A 20,517-nucleotide genomic window follows, 5' to 3' on the forward strand; every position below is an offset into this window, starting at 1 on the left:
ATCTGTAGTTTAACTTTTACCTTTAGATGAACTCAAACTAATACTTCTAAACTTTTGCTGATCAGTTTACCTATAAGTCTATAAGGCTGGTAAAAATTGATACTATAAGCTGGTAGAGCATCAATTAAGGATAAAGATAAGCTAAAAATATCGATAGGTCATGGACCTCCTTTTCGAGATATTTGAGATTTAAAATATGGCGAGAAAAGGCTGACTTGGACTGTTACCTTATATTTGCATTGGTATTATTTGGGTCTCAAAACAAAAGAAAGAAAATCAAGAATCTTCTAAAATCTTGGTAAATGACCTTTCGTGAGCTATTAAGTCTTATATGAAAAAATGAATGGGTGTTGTGGGGCAAAATATTTTACATTTTATTGTAAGGAAAAATACCAAGGAGTCCGAACATTTGACATAAATTCCAAAACCTCACCTAAGTACATCCTTAAGATAATTATGATAGGTAACATAAGCCAAGGAATACACTGTCAACCAAGAGATATTTACTCCATATGCCTATGCTTCCAAGATATCTCAGGGTTTTTTATTTTGGAGATGGGTAAAAATATTGTATGGAAAAACACCAAGGAGTCCGAACATTTGACACAAATTCCAAAACCTCACCTAAGTACATCCTTAAATTTTCTTGGTGTAATTTACACTGATAACTTGATTTTTCATGACCTAGACGTACTTGACGTGGAAAGTTCAAGAGTCAAACTACAGTACATCAACGACTGATTTGTATAGTGAGATTATGCAACTCCTTGACTGCAGTGTCTCAAATATTCCAAAGAAAAAAATGTTAAAAGAAATTGCAATCATAAAATAATGGAAGTGTAGTGTATCTACTTTATATCTGGGACTATTATATTAGCTGTTAGTATAAATAGTCCTAGCTTAAACTTGGTGCTATATAAACATGTATTTGTGTTCAGCAAGGATTTGTATACTATACTATACAAATCCTTGTGTTCATATGTATTATTCACAGATTGAGGGGAAGTGCTCCAATCTACTGGAGGTAAATACAGAGAAAATAAGAAGAATTACCTCCCTTACAAGTACTTTCTAAACTGAAAACAACACCATACGGTTATGTAAAAAAGTAAATGCTATCCTTATAACAACTATTTCTATGGGTAAACATGTTAATTTTGTAGTAAGTTGTTATTAAATGAAAGATTGGATATATCGGTAGTAAATCCGAAATGGTGTACTAAATGTCAACGTAAAACAAATAGCATTCAGCAGGTGTCAGTAACGCATTTATATTATATAATCAATATTTCATTATTGAATGAAAAATATATTCAACTTTTTAGCAAAATGTTCAGCTTTATTGGTACGAAAGTATGACACGAAACTCCTTACTTTACTATGTGTCAAGTAATTAATGTAGTGTGTTAATACATCAGAAATAATGGTACATCATGATCATAAAATTGAGAATGGAAATGGGGAATGTGTCAAAGAGACAACAACCCAACCATAGAACAGACAACAGCACAAGGTCACCAACAGGTCTCCAATGCAGCGAGAAATTCCCACAACCGGAGGCGTCCTTCAGCTGGCACCTAAACAAATATATAAACTAGTTCAGTGATAATGAAAGCCATACTAAACTCCAAATTGTACACAAGAAATTAAAATTAAAAATAATACAAAGTTATGAATGATTATGCAAGAGCGGATCCAGCCATTTTAAAAAGGGGGGTTCCCAGCCCAGGACAAAAGGGGGGTTCCAACTATATGTCCCCATTCAAATGCATTGATTGGCCAAAAAAAAGGGGGGTTCCAACCCCCGGAACTCCCCCCCCCCCCCCCCCCCCTGGATCTGCCAATGATTATGACAGTTTTCTAACACACATTAAGTTTCAAAAGATTTGGCTCAGTCCGTTAGAGTATTGCCTTTGGGTTGTTCAATCCTGCTGGTACCATCAATTTTTTTCACAATTATGGAGTTTTTCATTAAAGTTGGCAATGTCAGACTCAAAGGTTGAAGAATCTGGAAACCAAAAAATACTAAATAGCATGAATAGTGTGGCAAATAGGCCTAACCATGGACTGATTTTCCAGGGCCTCTCTTCCATTTCTATTGATGCTGTATAATGGACCTGCAATGCACCTATTCAGATTCAGGTTTGGGTAAGAAAAACCTTAGTGTGTTGAAATATTCTGTGACTGTCAAAATGACTGTACTTTCCATTGACTGCAGTATCAATGATATTTCGTGTGAACACGCATTTGAGATGGGAATGCTGACTACTGGACTGGTGATGCTCAGTAATGAAATATCTACTTGTAACCAGCTGACCCATGATAAACTGAGTAACTCGACTTATGTCTGCCTTTTGAACATTCAATGTCTAAGTGGTGAGACAATGGACTTTGCCAAGCAAACTTATTTTCCAGTATGATCCTTTTCACCATCTAAACATAAAAGATTTAAATGAAGGTATTGAATTTTCCTGGTGAACTTGGTGAAGTTCTTTGGTTCACTCCAGGCACTTTGTCCTCCTCTACCAATAAAACTCAGCCACCAATGAAATAGCGAAAGTACATGTACTTAAAGTGGTGCTTAACACCAAATAATTAATAGAAAAATTTCAAATGTATGCCCTCCCCAGAATATTTCCTATGTCACAATGTCAATTACCTCATAGTGAACACTGATTGTTCCATGAAATCTATTTTACCTATTCACATCAGGTCTACCAGTGTAAGTCATTCATAAAAAAACTTCTAGAGATATTGGTCATGTTGGTTAAGTGTCAATCAATCTATCTAAATACATGACATAATACTATATTTTGTTTGATGACTCAAACATGTCAAAATAAGATACGACAAACAATAGATTTCTAGCAACGATACATCAAAATTTGCATGTATTAAGGAGAACTATTTGCATTAAAACAAAACATGACAATGCACCTCCATGTATAAATGATGTGTTTATATATATAATTATATGCTGTTGCAATAACTACATGTGCATGTAGATTGTATAGCTTTAAGGTCAATTCTTATACTTCATTGTTAAATAGATTAAACAAATTCATATTTTCTTTGTCCAGAGGGTCGCAGACAAACTATATTCATGATATTGCTTATTTTATATTTATTGTGTATAAGAGGGGGGCAATAGGGGTGCCGTTCATATGTCTACAACATTTCAATTTTGGCAAACAACAAATGCAAAAATGCTGATAACAGTTAACACAGTGGGTTGAAAACAGTTAACAGTTTAAATTTATCTCAGATAACAGTTAACAATACCTTATAAAAGGCAAAAACAGGTGAACAAAAAAAAAGGTATTAAAACCCCCCCCTTCCCCCCTTGTATAACCACAGTTGATAATAAAATTTAAGACGATGTGGTTTGTTGACAACTGATAGTAACAGACGTATGTATTTTCTTCATTTCAGTGATGAAAGTCCACATGTTTACAGTGGCTATGGTAATTAAAGGCATCATTGGATCAGAGTAATCGGAAACTCTACAACCATAAGCTTTACATTGATATTGGTGTATCAAGTTTTAGTGAAGAATGGATACCAATCATTCTACATCCTCTCCACACAGTGAACATAATGACACCCATACAGATGCGGGCACAACAGTAAACTTTGACAACTTGTATCCTGCCATTGTCCAATGTTTTGCCGTCATTCTCTTCGGTTACATTGCTGGCCGAGCAAATATCATCTCTACCTCACAAGGAAAAGGAATTGGGACTTTTGTCTCAAAATTTTGTCTTCCTGCTCTGCTTTTCAAAAATATGTGCATTTTGGATTTTTCCATTGTTAACTGGATGTTTTTGATAAGTGTATTAATCTCAAAATCTGTTGTATTTATAATTGTTACAATTGTAACATTAGTTGCCAAGCGACCTGTAAATTATGGATATGCTGGATTGTTTGCTATTTTCTGTACACAAAGCAATGACTTTGCTCTAGGATATCCTATTTGTAAGTACATGTATATTTTGGCTCCTACATAAAGTTATGTTGAGTTGTTTTTTTATGAAGAATAGAAAATCAAAGGAAAATATTTAGAGCTTAAACAACACAATTTACACAAAATCATACCCCTCAGTGGGAAATTAACACATTTACATGTATATTAAAATGAAGACTACCTGCACAAATCATACCCCTCAGTGGGAAATTAACACTACATTTACATGTATATTAAAATGAAGACTACCTGCACTAAATCCCCTACAATATTTTCTGAATTTAAACAAAATGTTTTCTCAGCATTGTATTAAAAATGTCATTTACCATGCATGTTGATTTGTCAATACTAACATGACTAAACTTCTTTTTTTTTTTCAGTACAAGCCTTGTACCAAGAAAGTCATCCACAGTACCTGAACTATATCTATCTGATAGCTCCTGTGTCTGTAGTTATTCTCAACCCTATTGGATTTTTATTGTTGGAAATTCAAAAAAAGAGGGAAGGAGATAAAGTAGAAGTGTCTAAGAGTATAAATGACTCTGGTTCAAAATCTGGGACATGTGCCTTGATACTGCATGTGATTAAAGGTGTAATCACGAATCCTATTGTATTCATGACTATCATCGGTATTTTTGGAAACTTCATACTACAGAGAAATTTACCTTTGGTTATCTCAGAAATTCTTGATGTTTTAGGTATTATAATTATATTTGTTTTATTTAGAATTAAAACATGTGAATAATATTATAACAAAATGTATTCTTAAAATTTACCATTATTATTTTAGATATATCTATATATAAAGAAGATGTAGTACATGTATGATTGCGAAATCGACAACTCTCCATCAGAGACCAAATGACACAGAAACTAACAACTATACCTACTATAGGTCACTGTACAGCCTTCAACAATAAACCAAGGCCTTAACACATAGCCAGCAATATAAGGGGCCAAAATGACAAATGTAAAACAATTCAAAAGAGAAAATTAAATGACCTAATTTATGTACAAAAAAGTGAATGAAAAACAAATATATGTAACACAGCAACAAAAAACCACAACTGAATTACAGATTCCTGGCTTGGGACAGCAACATACAGAATGTGGCAGGTTTAAACTAATTTAACCAAAACAGTGGTGCAACAGCACAACAGAAGAACAGACTATGAAACACAATAAACAAATATCTATATGCTGTTTTAAATGACAATTATTTATATTTTTGCATGTCTGCTGTACAGATACATATATATGTATATAATTTACTGGTATGTTACTATGTATTGTTTACATTTCAATGAAATATGATAAAGATATTTATTTATATAAATATGATTTAAAAAAATGTTTAACAATACATAGTACATGTACACATGCATTTTTCTTTTTTATAGTTTGTAACAGAAGGTTTATAGTGATATCTTTATCTTTACAGGCGATGCTTTCTCTGGGGCTGCTTTATTTTATCTTGGTCTTAGTTTGGTAGGAAAAATATCAGGCCAGATGGGTCCACAACTAATTGTACCAGTACTTCTAATAGCAGCTAAAGCGTAAATATCTGTTAACAAATAATTAAAACACTTTACATCGGCCATAACAACATTGATTGATTGATTGTTGGTGTTGTTATTTTTGAGCACTTTTAGTTACATCATGGAGGTCAGCTGTTATTTTTGAAAGAGTAAGCATACCTGGAGAGAACCAATACCTTTGGCAGGAAAAAACATGCAATCTTTGTCAATTAAGATAGTACACTGTAGTTATAGGTATCTTCAAATAGCAAGGTTATAACTAACAACCACCTTATTGACAGGCTAATAATTACCAAAGACGAACTTGTCAGACAACTAAAGTCCACTGTCAGCACAGTCTCAAAGGTGTCAGCATCATTGAAAAAATATAGTTACCATGGTAACGGTCATAATGAAAAACTATAGAATTGTTTCCTAGACATGCTAGACGGATCAAGTGTTCCATTTTTTTTCAATTTTTCTTTTCCAGTTAAGAATTCAAATATACTTTATCACCTCACACAATTACTTGAAAACAAGCATACTTTCAGACAATAAGTATAATTTTACTATATATAGATATAAGAAGATGTGGTATGAGTGCCAATTAGACAATTTTCCATCCAAGTCACAATTTATAAAAGTAAACCATTATAGGTCAAAGTATGGTCTTCAACACGGAGCAATGACTCACATTGAACAGCAAGCTATGAAGGGCCCCAGAATTTCATGTGTAAAACCATTCAACATTCAGACGGGAAAACGAACAGTCTAATCAATATATAAAGCGAGAAACACTTATGAACCACATCAACAAATGACAACTACTGAACATATTTCATTCTATCTGAATAAAACGTGAAAAAGGTAGGATGCAGGAAAACTGATAGCAAGTCATAACTCTTACCAAGACAAAATAACTTTGACAATATTATTTACAATGTTCAGAAAAAGCTCATGCAAAACTACAAGTGTGATTGCTTGAATTTTACTCACATTGTCATGGAATATAAGTTCCTTCATGAAATAAGTTCCAAAAGAAAAAAATATTCTGGAATATTATTTCCATAGGTATAAATATTACAGTATATGTTCCTAACGGAATAAATAGTATAGAATATTTGTTCCAACAGGAATAGGTATTATGACATTGTTTATAACAAAGTTTCCAGTGGAACTTCTGTTAGGCAGAACAAATATATGTTGACAACATAACCTCTCAGTGGCAAATATTTCATGCATATTCTTGATGACTAGGAATCTTAGAAAGCACCTCTAATCTACTATTTTTCACTTATGAAATTAATTGAAAACCTTGCATGTTTATTATTCACATTGAAATATTATAGAAAATGTATCATGTGTATGTCTAATTAATAGGTTAATCCTGCCATTAATTACATGGGAAGTTGTTGGTGCTTTAGAGAAATCCTATAGTAACAAGAATACGACAGAGTCACTAAGTATGTTTGGTTTCTTATATGGCACATTCCCAACAGCGCCATCTGTCTTCTTATATGCCAGCCACTACTCTATTGGACAAGATATTGTAAGTAGTAATTTGAAATATAGAGAGTATTAATTGAAACAAAATAAGGAGATGTTATATGATTACCAATAAGACAACTATCTACCAGAGTTGTATATATATGTTTATATGGAAAGAATGTACACATGTATATTTTGGAATGTTCTCTAATTTTAGAAAACTTTTTTCAAATGAAGAATTTTAATAAAAATCATGAAAATAATTGTGTATTTCACCAAATTTGTAGAAAATAAAGATATAAGAATTCTCTTGTTTTTTTAATGTATTTTGATAATAATTTTAAAAACTACAAATGTCTATGGAAAAATAAAGTCTATAGATATCTCATATAAGATGTAGAGAAAAAAAACCTACAAAATGTGTTGAAATAAAAACAAGAATAGTGAGACCTTTATAAGTGGGCTTAGTATATATCTATAAAGTATGTGTCTTGCCAAAACAAATTAACACATTAATTCAGAGAAAGCCAAATGAGTTACAATATATTGCAGAAAATATGTGAGTAAAAACCATTCATATGCGGTATGGGCTTTGCTCATTGTTGAAGGCCTATTGTGACCTATAGTTGTTAATGTCTGTGTCATTTTGGTCTTTTGTGGACAGTTGTCTCATTGGCAATCATACCACATCTTCTTTTTTATATATTTGTATTTGATATGAATTTAGGTTGCCACTGGAATGGTAGCTGGTACTTTCTTGTCAGCGCCCATCATGTTTGTGTCTGTTATGGTTGAATGTATTTAATATGATTTTAGGTGGCCACTGGAATGGTAGCTGGTACATTCTTGTCAGCGCCCATCATGTTTGTGTCAGCTAAAATGTTAACAGTTGTAGTGAATAGTGAGCTGGATTATAAAACACTGATGTTAGAGACTTCATTTGATACTAGTATCATTAGCTTAGTCTGCAGTGTAAGTACTCATAAATATACTTTATTTTATTATCTTTACACAAGTCATAAATGAAATAAGGTTATAATTAAGGTAGTAGTAAATAAAATTATATATGGTATATATTCCTGTGTATTTTCTTTGATTTGAAAATAATCAAAAAAAGTTTAGGTGTTTTTTTTTCTTTAAAGAACAAAAGTTTCTATTACATAAAATGCTGTAATTTTACTGTTTGTATCATTTTTAACTGTTACCATATCTTCATACCTTTAGCTGGTACTTCTTTATCTTGTCTTACTCATGTAACCCAAGATGATAACCAATTTAATGATTTCAGGAGCTTCTCATGCTAATGTTTATTTTGAGCATTGGGTAGTAAATTTGAAAATTTAAATGTCTATGAAGCTGTAGAATCTATATATATATATCTGTTGTGCGAGTAGTTTCTAAATGATATATCGTGTCAGAAAAGACCATATATAGTAATCTGTATGTTTGACATCATTTAGTTATTATGTATACTGTTAATTTTTGTTTTATTTTGTTGATGTTTTGGAAGGTAGGTTAATTATATACTTTGTGTAAATATCAAGTTCACTTCAATATTTCCACTTACCTGCCTCCTTAACTAATTGCAATTTCCCTCTACTTCCCCATACGTTCGTCGAGTTTTTTAATATAAATACGGTAACACCTCCAGTTATCTCCCTTGCGTAACTCTTCAGTTTCTCTCGGCGGCAGCCATTAAAGCACATGCGTTGCTTTCCCTGTAAGTTTATTTGGATTATAAGAAGTTGTATCGTAAGATGGAGAAACAGGAAGATAAGTTTAAGAAATGTGTAAGGTGTCCGGACAGGATGAATACTCTGGATGAGCACGATGAATGTTACAAACATTACTAGTCATTCCCATGCAAAATTTGCAAAAATTGGTCAAAGGAGCATCAGAGTTTGATCATGAAAATGATTGAAAAAAGTGTTCAGAAGACAATTAAATTGAATAAACTGTCTCAACCCGTCTGTGTAGATGGGTTGACAGATTTCAAAGACATAAGTCCACCTGTGGAGGCGGCAGTCGGAGCTTCAAATGACGACACTGTCACTGAAAATACACCTGACAACAGCACTTGTATGGTCGATATTTCGGCCATTGTACAAGAACAGGTACAATTACAAATACAAAACTTATTCAAAAAGAAATTGATTGATATCAATGCTAAGTTCTTGAAGTTCAACCTCCTGAAAAGCCTAGTTCTGTAACTTTGCAAAACCAAAGGCCACATTTTGACAAATTCAAAAGCTATGACAATCAGATGTCTTTAATGACAAATGTTGATCAGGATCAAGTTTCTTATCTTGATCCAGAAGAAAAGATTGATGGGTCTGCATCGCCATGATCTAGTCAAATGTATACATGCACCCCAGTGGAAGTACCACAAGGGGCACCTGGTGCTTCTGATCCAATTGAGTGGGTTTCTTTTATTAATAAAATGGCAATAGTTCTAAATATAGAGCCTGAAGCTTCAGAGACTCATCAGGAACGTCCTTCTTTTGTTTCCGCAAGACTAAAACCTGACAAGAATGATAAAAAATCAGCAATTAAATTACCTTTGGAAGGAACAATTATTGACATGGTAAAATCTGTAGAAAAGGAAGCTATCTCTGGTCATTTGAAAAACAGAGCTGTTCGTGGCAGGGATGATAAGGCTTTCATGGTTAAGAAAGATGATTTTAATGCTTTCTGTAGTCCTTCTAAGTTAGATGACAATATTGAGGAAGGGCTACCTATTGGTCATAAAGCCAATTCTTTTAAATCTGGAGTTAATATTCCACCTTTTCACAGAGAATTAGATAATGGTTTTTGTCATATGGACAATTCTGCCAGGACACTTTTTAGAGCAGTTTCATATGGTACAATGATTTCTGCCTTTTTGGATGAGGCAACTTGTGAAGATGATAGAATTGAAGGACGTAAAGCATTAATTAATTGCTTTAGAAGTATGGCTGATTTATCAGGCAGAATCATGGCAAATTCAGTATTAAGTAGAAGAAAACTTTTTCTGAAAAATGTTAACTTCATTAGTAAGTCGACAGAAAAGAAGTTGTTAAAGTTGCCCGTTTTTGGCAGTCAACTTTTTAATGGAAAATACTTTGACACACTGCATACATCAGCAGAAAATTTACGGGATGCTAGAGAAACCCAGAATGTTTATAATAATACTGGTAGTTATAGTTAAGAACTTTAACAAGTCTAGAGATGATCGCACTCCGGTGAATGACTTTAACAGAAAGAGGAAAGGTGACTATTCTGAAAATTCTGAAAGTGGAGCTAAAGTTGCCAGAACTAACACTTACTCCAACAAAGATAATTTTCGTCCAGGAAATTTTTCAAGGAAAGGAAATTTTTTTCGGAAAGCAGCTGGGAGCCCAAAGAGTTTCCCAGCTCCAAGGAAATAAGTTCAAAGAACCTTGTACAAACTGTAAATATAAGTCCCCAGGTAGGGGCACGTTTGCTAATGTTTCACAGGAAGTGGACAAAGATCACAGGAGATCAATGGGTTTTAGAAACTTTACTGGAAGGACTAAAACTGGAGTTTATGAGTCATCCATGTTTAAGCATAAAAGAGACAAGTGTTCCAAAATATGGTATTCACGAGTCGGTAATTGTAACAGAAATAAGTGTTTTATTAGAAAAAAATGTTATAGAACATGTTCCTGTTGGGCAAGAAAACTTGGGTTATTACAGCACAGTTTTCGTAGTTCCAAAACGACAAGGAGGTCTGCGACCGATTCTCAATCTGAAACCTCTAAACCAAATAGTAGTGCCTCATCATTTCAAGATGGAAACACTCCGTTCAATTATGAAAGCTTTAAAAAAGGGAGACTATGCAGTAACTTTGGATTTAGCAGATCTATGCATATTTTCATATCCCAATTCACACAGATTACAAACAATTCCTGAGATTCTGATTTCTAGGTCAGAGCTAACAATTTCGAGCAATGCCATTCGGGCTCAAATCTGCCCCAAGAGTGTTCACAAAGATCATGGCTGTATTAGCAGCATACCTATGAAAGTTAATGCTTCAGATATTCATGTATCTAGACGATTGGCTGATCAGCAATTCAGACAGAACAGCTCTTGTGAAGCAAATGCATTTTGTACTCCGTTTAGTTCAAGATTTGGGACTTATAGTAAATCAGAAAAAGTCAAACTTAATACCAACCCAACTTATAGAATACTTGGGAGCTGTTTTCAATCTAGAGAAAGGGATAGTTGCACCAACAGAGACAAGATTTCAAAGTATTTTGGAAATAATACATCCATTACTAAACAGTCAACAGATTCAAGCAGTAGTAATTTTAAAATTACTAGGTCTGATGGCTTTATGCATTTACCTAATACCCATGGGAAGATTACATATGAGGCCAATCCAACTTTATTTGTTAGCACTATGGAGGCCAAACATCCAACCATTGAATCAGTTCATTCCTGTATGAATGAGCTTGACAGTACATTTAAGATGGTGGACAAATCGGACAAATATTTTCAAAGGAATGCCTTTACAGGAGCCGTCAATTCAGTTGACATTGATCACAGATGCCTCAGAACTAGGATGGGGAGCTCATCTAGGAACTTGGCAGACATCAGGAATATGACCAAAGTCTTATCAATTAAAACATATAAATTGGTTGGAATTGAAGGCTGTACAGTTAGCTCTTCAAGAAGCTGTACAGATCATGAAAGACATGAATATTTTGATAAGGTCGGACAATACAACAGTGATAAGTTATATCAATAAGCAGGGCGGAACCCATTCGCCAGAACTGTGTTACCTAACTTGGGACCTTTACCAATGGTGTATTCAGAACAAAGTAACTGTAAATTGGAGCGGCATGTATGCATATGCATTTCCTCCTCCAATCCTTGTTCCTCGGATATTACAAAAGATTCGAGAAGAAAAGACAGTTGTTCTTCTAATAGTACCAATGTGGCCAAGACAATCTTGGTATCCTCAGATGTTGGATCTACTGATAGATATTCCAATAAAACTACCACTTCTACCAGATCTGCTTTCACAAATTCACAATTGAATACAAATATTTTATCAGAGTCCAGAAACATTGAATCTTGTGGCATGGAAATTATCAAATTGCACCATAAGTCAAAAGGATTTTCTGAAAAAACTGCAGAAAATATGGCAAATGCCAGAAAAACATTTACTCAAACAGTGTATGATGCAAGACTCAGAATATATGACAGTTGGTGTAAAGAACAAAAGATCAATTCCACTTCTTCAACTATACCAGAAGTAGCAGAATTTTTGTTATATCTTTCTACTGTAAGAAAATGCAAACCACAGACTATTACAGGTTACAAGTCAGCCATAGCATTGATTCATAATAATGGATTAGAAATTTCAAACAGTTCTGAGTTATCATCATTGATTAAAGGATTATTTAATATGAATCCACCAATTCGTCAATTGACCCCAAATTGGAATTTACCTTTAGTTTTATTGATGCTAACAAAACATCCTTTTGAACCTTTAGATTCGATTGAATTAAAGTTTTTAACATTCAAAACAGCTTTTCTAGTAGCTATTGCATCAGCCAGTAGACTTAGTGAAATTCATAGCTTATCATTAGATGATGGACATTTTAAATTTGAAAAAAATGGAATTTAAACTATTACCAAATATGCAGTTTCTTGCAAAAACACAGACTTTGAATAGGCCTTGGGAGCCATTATTCATTCCTTCATTTAATTCTTATGCAACTGATTCTGAGGATTTGAAACTATGCCCTTGCCGTGCATTAAGGATTTACATAAATAGAAGAAAATCTATAAGGAAATCAAACAGACTGTTTGTTACTTATCAAAAAAACCATCATAAAGAAGCTTCAAAGGATTCTATTGCAAGATGGATTGTTAATACAGTGCGATATACATATGAAAATGCAGATAAAGACACTTTAAAAACAGTAAGAGCACATGATACAAGAAGAATCTCTACTTCATGGGCTTTATTTTGTTGTGTATCAGCTGAAGAAATTTTAAAAGCAGCTCACTGGACATCTGAAACTACTTTCACTTCATTCTATTTGAAGGATATTTTAGACCACCAGTCTGTTTTTGCCAAGTCAGCAATTTTGGATTTTTTCAAGAGAGGAAGACAGAAATAGGTGAATATAATTTTTTAATTCCTTATTTAATTCCTTTCCAACCTCCTTAAGTAGGGCTGCAAATTTTTTTGCAATTAGTTAAGGAGGCAGGTAAGTGGAAATATTGAAGTGAACTAAGATTTTTGTGGGTAAAATCCTTGTTCATGAAATATTTACACTTACCTGCCTCACCCGCCCTTCTCCCCTCTCGAGGAATTACTTAATATTGGTCTCGAGAAACTGAAGAGTTACGCAAGGGAGATAACTGGAGGTGTTACCGTATTTATATTAAAAAACTCGACGAACATATGGGGAAGTAGAGGGAAATTGTAATTAGTTAAGGAGGCAAGTAAGTGTAAATATTTCATGAACAAGGATTTTACCCACAAAAATCCTAATTTATTTCCTTCCCAAGCTTTTATAAACCTTGATTGATAGTATTCAAAGCTTGAAATCTAGTATTGGATTAGTAGGCAATACTAATAGGCATTTTATAATCCTAGGTTTAATAGTTTTAGGATGCACATTTTCAGTGGAATATGAGGACTGATAGAATATCATGTTTTAATTTCTGCATAAATATACACACACAAAAAATGGGGTATTTTTTAATTTCATATTTTTGAGTGCTTTTTTTTGCACTTGTTTAGTTAGTACTAGTATGAACCTTTATCAGTTTAAGGGATATATGATGTTATTTTGGTAATGCCACATAATCATGTCAAAACAACATTGTTTAGCTATATTTTTTTTTCTATGTTCAGTTTCATTGTTGTAAAAACAATGTCTTGTGATAAACAGACTTTTTTAAAATATGTAAATCCGTGTTGCAATGAAAAGATTGTATAAAGCAAATTCAAGAGAATGCAACAGTTAAGATAATATATTTAGGGGGTGGTGAAGATTTGTTCTTCTTAATTATACAAGTACCTTTTAATTTTGACAGATATGGGTTGTAGTTTTGATGTTCCTGAGTGGCAGATACAAGAAAATGCCACATCAGTTTCTTCTTTGTTTCTGTGTGGCCCATGTAAGTACTGATAATAACGCTTTATGATAGAGAACACTGTACACTGATAATAACACTTTATGATAGGGAACACTGTACACTTATAATAACACTTTATGATAGAGAACACTGTACACCCACTTATAATAACGCTTTATGATAGAGAACACTGTACACTTATAATAACGCTTTGTGATAGAGAACACTGTACACTTATAATAACGCTTTATGATAGAGAACACTGTACACTTATAATAACGCTTTATGATAGAGAACACTGTACACTTATAATAACGCTTTATGATAGAGAACACTGTACACTTATAATAATGCTTTATGATAGAGAACACTGTACACTTATAATAACGCTTTATGATAGAGAACACTGTACACTGATAATAACACTTTATGATAGGGAACACTGTACACTTATAATAACGCTTTATGATAGAGAACACTGTACACCCACTTATAATAACGCTTTATGATAGAGAACACTGTACACTTATAATAACGCTTTATGATAGAGAACACTGTACACTGATAATAACGCTTTATGATAGAGAACACTGTACACTTATAATAACGCTTTATGATAGAGAACACTGTACACTTATAATAACGCTTTATGATAGAGAACACTGTACACTTATAATAACGCTTTATGATAGAGAACACTGTACACTTATAATAACGCTTTATGATAGAGAACACTGTACACTTATAATAACACTTTATGATAGAGAACACTGTACACTCATAATAACGCTTTATGATAGAGAACACTGTACACTTATAATAACGCTTTATGATAGAGAACACTGTACACTTATAATAACGCTTTGTGATAGAGAACACTGTACACTTATAATAACACTTTATGATAGAGAACACTGTACACCCACTTATAATAACGCTTTATGATAGAGAACACTGTACACCCACTTATAATAACGCTTTGTGATAGAGAACACTGTACACTTATAATAACGCTTTATGATAGAGAACACTGTACACTTATAATAACACTTTATGATAGAGAACACTGTACACTTATAATAACGCTTTATGATAGAGAACACTGTACACTGATAATAACGCTTTATGATAGAGAACACTGTACACTTATAATAACGCTTTATGATAGAGAACACTGTACACTTATAATAACACTTTATGATAGAGAACACTGTACACTTATAATAACACTTTATGATAGAGAACACTGTACACTTATAATAACGCTTTATGATAGAGAACACTGTACACTTATAATAACGCTTTATGATAGAGAACACTGTACACTTATAATAACGCTTTATGATAGAGAACACTGTACACTTATAATAATGCTTTATGATAGAGAACACTGTACACTTATAATAACGCTTTATGATAGAGAACACTGTACATTGATAATAACGCTTTATGATAGAGCACACTGTACACTTATAATAACGCTTTATGATAGAGAACATTGTACACTTATTACAACGCTTTATGGTAGAGCACACTGTACACTTATAATAACGCTTTATGATAGAGAACACTGTACACTTATAATAACGCTTTATGATAGAGAACACTGTACACTTATAATAACGCTTTATGATAGAGAACACTGTACACTTATAATAACGCTTTATGATAGAGAACACTGTACACCCACTTATAATAACGCTTTATGATAGAGAACACTGTACACTTATAATAACGCTTTATGATAGAGAACACTGTACACTTATAATAACGCTTTATGATAGAGAACACTGTACACTTATAATAACGCTTTATGATAGAGAACACTGTACATTGATAATAACGCTTTATGATAGAGCACACTGTACACTTATAATAACGCTTTATGATAGAGAACACTGTACACTTATAATAACGCTTTATGATAGAGAACACTGTACATTGATAATAACGCTTTATGATAGGGAACACTGTACACTTATAATAACGCTTTATGATAGAGAACACTGTACACTTATAATAACGCTTTATGATAGAGAACACTGTACATTGATAATAACGCTTTATGATAGGGAACACTGTACACTTATAATAACGCTTTATGATAGAGAACACTGTACACTTATAATAACGCTTTATGATAGAGAACACTGTACACTGATAATAACACTTTATGATAGGGAACACTGTACACTTATAATAACGCTTTATGATAGAGAACACTGTACACTTATAATAACGCTTTATGATAGAGAACACTGTACACTTATAATAACGCTTTATGATAGAGAACATTGTACACTTATTACAACGCTTTATGGTAGAGCACACTGTACACTTATAATAACACTGTACACTTATAATAATGCTTTATGATAGAGAACACTGTACATTATAATAATGCTTTATGATAGAGAACACTGTACACTTATAATAACGCTTTATGATAGAGAACACTGTACACTTATAATAACGTTTTATGATAGAGAACACTGTACACTTATAATAACACTTTATGATAGAGAACACTGTACACCCACTTATAATAACGCTTTATGATAGAGAACACTGTACACTTATAATAACGCTTTATGATAGAGAACACTGTACACTTATAATAACGCTTTATGATAGAGAACACTGTACACTGATAATAACGCTTTATGATAGAGAACACTGTACACTTATAATAACGCTTTATGATAGAGAACACTGTACACTTATAATAACGCTTTATGATAGAGAACACTGTACACTGATAATAACGCTTTATGATAGAGAACACTGTACACTTATAATAACGCTTTATGATAGAGAACACTGTACACTTATAATAACACTTTATGATAGAGAACACTGTACACTTATAATAACGCTTTATGATAGAGAACACTGTACACTTATAATAACGTTTTATGATAGAGAACACTGTACATTGATAATAACGCTTTATGATAGAGAACACTGTACACTTATTAATGCTTTATGATAGAGAACACTGTACACTTATAATAATGCTTTATGATAGAGAACACTGTACACTTATAATAACGTTTTATGATAGAGAACACTGTACACTGATAATAACGCTTTATGATAGAGAACTGTACACTTATAACAACGCTTTATGATAGAGAACACTGTACGCTGATAATAAAGCTTTATGATAGATAACACTGTACACTTATAACAACGCTTTATGATAGAGAACACTGTACACTTATAACAATGCTTTATGATAGAGAACACTGTACTCTGATAATAAAGCGTTATGATAGATAACACTGTACACTTATTAATTGGATTTTGGTTACGCAGATAAGTTTCTACCAATTGGTATTTCAATGACCAAACTTTTACCTCAGAAAAAAACAGGTGTTTGTAAATGTTCAGTGAATTCATTATTAACTCCCCCTATTTGCAGTAAAGTAACCAATGAATCAACCAATCTATCAAGAGTTTACTGATGAGTTAATTGAACCAAGAATTACAATGTTACACATATTTACACATATAGGGACACAAACTGTCAAAATTATAAACTTTTGTTACTGATACATTTATAATTTACATAATTTACTTTATAGGTGTTTAGCTGTTTAGGACTGATTACGTATGAAGGTACCCATTCCAACACATTGTCATAGTTACATGATACATTATTTTACATTACAGGTGTTTAGCTGTTTAGGACTGATTACGTATGAAGGTACCCACACCCAACCAATCACATGGGTACATCTGGTTCAGTTCACCTTAATTCTAGTTGGAGTTCTGTCAACAAGATGTTGGACTGCAGTTATCTCCCTTTGTTTGTACTTCCTCCATTGTAAAAGTTTATGTTTTGTACTCAGAATAAGATGGTGGCTGATACTTGCTGGTTTTGGGTTGGTATTCCTTTAATATATATTTGATACATGTAGTAGAATACGAACCTAACTCCAATAACATTTTTGTCGAGCCTGTAACTTTTGTTGCAGAAAGCTCGACATAGGGATAGTGATCCGGCGGCTACGGCGGCTACGGCGGCTACGGCGGCGTTAGCTTACTTCTTAGAAGGTTTATATTTTAGAAGGTGAAAGACCTGGATGCTTCATACTTTGTAGATAGATGCCTCATGTTACGAAGTTTCCGTCAGTCACATGTCCAATGTCCTTGACCTCATTTTCATGGTTCAGTGACCACTTGAAAAAAAAGTTCAGAATTTTTGTAATGTTGAATTCTCTCTTATTATAAGTAATAGGATAACTATATTTGGTATGTGCGTACCTTGCAAGGTCCTCATGCCCGTCAGACAGTTTTCACTTGACCACGACCTCATTTCATGGATCAGTGAACAAGGTTAAGTTTTGGTGGTCAAGTCCATATCTCAGATACTATAAGCAATAAGGCTAGTATATTTGGTGTATGGAAGGACTGGAAGGTGTACATGTCCAACTGGCAGGTGTCATCTGACCTTGACCTCATTTGCATGGTTCAGTGGTTATAGTTAAGTTTTTGTGTTTTGGTCTGTTTTTCTCATACTTTATGCAATAGGTCTACTATATTTGTTGTATGGAATGATTGTAAGGTGTACATGTCTAGCGGGCAGATGTCATCTGACCTTGACCTCATTTTCATGGTTCAGTGGTCAAAGTTAAGTTTTTAAGTTTTGGTCTTTTTATCTAATATTATATGCCAAAGGTCAACTATATTTGGTGTATGGAAATATATTATGATCTATATGTCAGTCCCGCAGGTTTTATTTGACCATGAATTCAATTGCACGGTTCATTGCACAGTGTTAAGTTTTTGTGTTTTGGTCTATTTTTCTTAAACTATAAGTAATAGGTCAACTACATTTGTTGTATGGAAGCTTTGTTAGCTGTATATGTCTGCCTGGCATGGTTCATCTGACCTTGACCTCATTTTCATGGTTCATTGGTCTTTGTTTAGCTATCTTGGTTAATGTTAAGTTTATGTGACCGTTGTAATAAAGCTTTATACCTAGGACTATCAACATGATATCAATGATTAGTAAAGAAGGCGAGACATTTCAGTGTGTGCACTCTTGTATTTATATAGATATTGGAAGATGTGCCAATGAGAAAACTCTCCATCCAAGTCACAATTTATAAAAGTAAACCATTATAGGTCAAGGTACGGTCTTCAACACAGAGCATTGGCTCACTTCGAACAGCAAGCTATAAAGGGCACCCAAAAAATTACTAGTGTAAAACCACACAAACAGGAAAACCAACGGTCTAATCTTTATAAAAAAAAAGAAACACTTATAAACCACATCAACAAATACAACTACATCAGATTCCTATACTTTATTATATTTTTTACTGAAATCATTATTTTGACAGCAAATATTATTGTCAATAGGAGCAATCCCCCTTGTACTCTTTACAAGGGATTTTATTTGGATCCAGTGTGAGCCTTATTTCCATTCATGTCTCTCACTATTTGGTAGATAAATTTTGAAACTAAAGTTCCTCCTTTCCAAAAACATTATAAATGTTATAAGCAATGAACTGTTTTCAGCATTATAAGTCTTAATGATAAATTAACCAAACATTGTACACCTTTTTCTTGCGGGATACCAAAGTTCTGTACAGATTTATTAATTATGCTGGCTGAACATCACATGATAAATTGTTCATCTTTGTGTTGTAGGATACCTATGTTCTGTACAAGTTTATTAATTATGCTGGCTGGACATCACATGATAATTTGTACATCTTTGTGTTGTAGGATACCTATGTTCTGTACAGGTTTATTAATTATGCTGGCTGGACATCACATGCATGCTGAAATTGACCCTTCATTCCATTATGGGTCTGACCAGGTAGGAATAAAGATAACCATTTATTTTATATTCAATTATTGCAACAATTTAAAAAATTCTAGATTTATTCTGCTGTTTCCTTTGGTTTTGACTTATATCTAAAATAAGTTTAGCACAACATGTTTTTGCTCTGTAATCTACAATCTGAAACGTGGCTAATTATTTGTGTTTGTCATGGTATTTGTTCAACATTATTGAAAAACAACCAACAACATCAAACTGGTCAACAAGTGAAAACAATTGTACCCTGAAGTGAAAACTTGAAGGTAATTGTTTTTTTACCATCAAATATGCAAGTGAAGACACATCTCTATGTCAACAGTTTCTTTTTAAAATATCTACAAACATGACATTGTTATTAAAACATCAAATAGTTATCTACATTAGTTATTGCCCTAATAAGAAAAAGAAAATGTTGCTTATAGCACAAATGATAGGGAGTAGGTGATCATTAAAACTACATTATTACTGAAACTATAAACAGTCTCCTTATTGTCATGAAATAATTAGTTTGTACTTATTTAAGTGTTTTTCCCTCTATATGTATGTAAAAGTTTATTAAATCGAAATACACTGCTCTAAAAATTATCTAGTTTCTCTTTGCACATTGAAAT

At 33.0% G+C, this 20,517-nt stretch overlaps 1 protein-coding gene across 5 annotated transcripts in view; it reads left to right on the top strand.

Annotated features, from left to right (window-relative positions):
- The first annotated feature begins 1,064 nt into the window (after positions 1-1,064).
- LOC143065414 (lysosomal cholesterol signaling protein-like) overlaps positions 1,065-20,517 on the top strand; it is a 36,027-nt gene continuing 16,574 nt past the window's right edge. For 3 of the 5 annotated variants that reach the window (XR_012975467.1, XM_076238968.1, XM_076238971.1), the window contains exons 1-9: positions 1,065-1,142; positions 3,433-3,975; positions 4,345-4,662; positions 5,406-5,520; positions 6,862-7,030; positions 7,786-7,941; positions 14,029-14,112; positions 17,746-17,957; positions 19,810-19,903. Coding sequence is in view for 4 of the 5 variants with exons in the window: in XM_076238968.1 (XP_076095083.1) it covers positions 3,555-3,975; positions 4,345-4,662; positions 5,406-5,520; positions 6,862-7,030; positions 7,786-7,941; positions 14,029-14,112; positions 17,746-17,957; positions 19,810-19,903 (1,569 nt within the window). In the remaining variant the exon portion in view is untranslated. Of the gene's footprint in view, positions 1,163-3,432; positions 3,976-4,344; positions 4,663-5,405; positions 5,521-6,861; positions 7,031-7,785; positions 7,942-14,028; positions 14,113-17,745; positions 17,958-19,809; positions 19,904-20,517 lie in introns of all 5 variants that reach the window. The other 2 variants (XM_076238969.1, XM_076238970.1) reach the window with 2 other exon arrangements.

Source organism: Mytilus galloprovincialis, chromosome 2, assembly GCF_965363235.1.
Source record: "Mytilus galloprovincialis chromosome 2, xbMytGall1.hap1.1, whole genome shotgun sequence".
Lineage (NCBI taxonomy): Eukaryota > Metazoa > Mollusca > Bivalvia > Mytilida > Mytilidae > Mytilus > Mytilus galloprovincialis.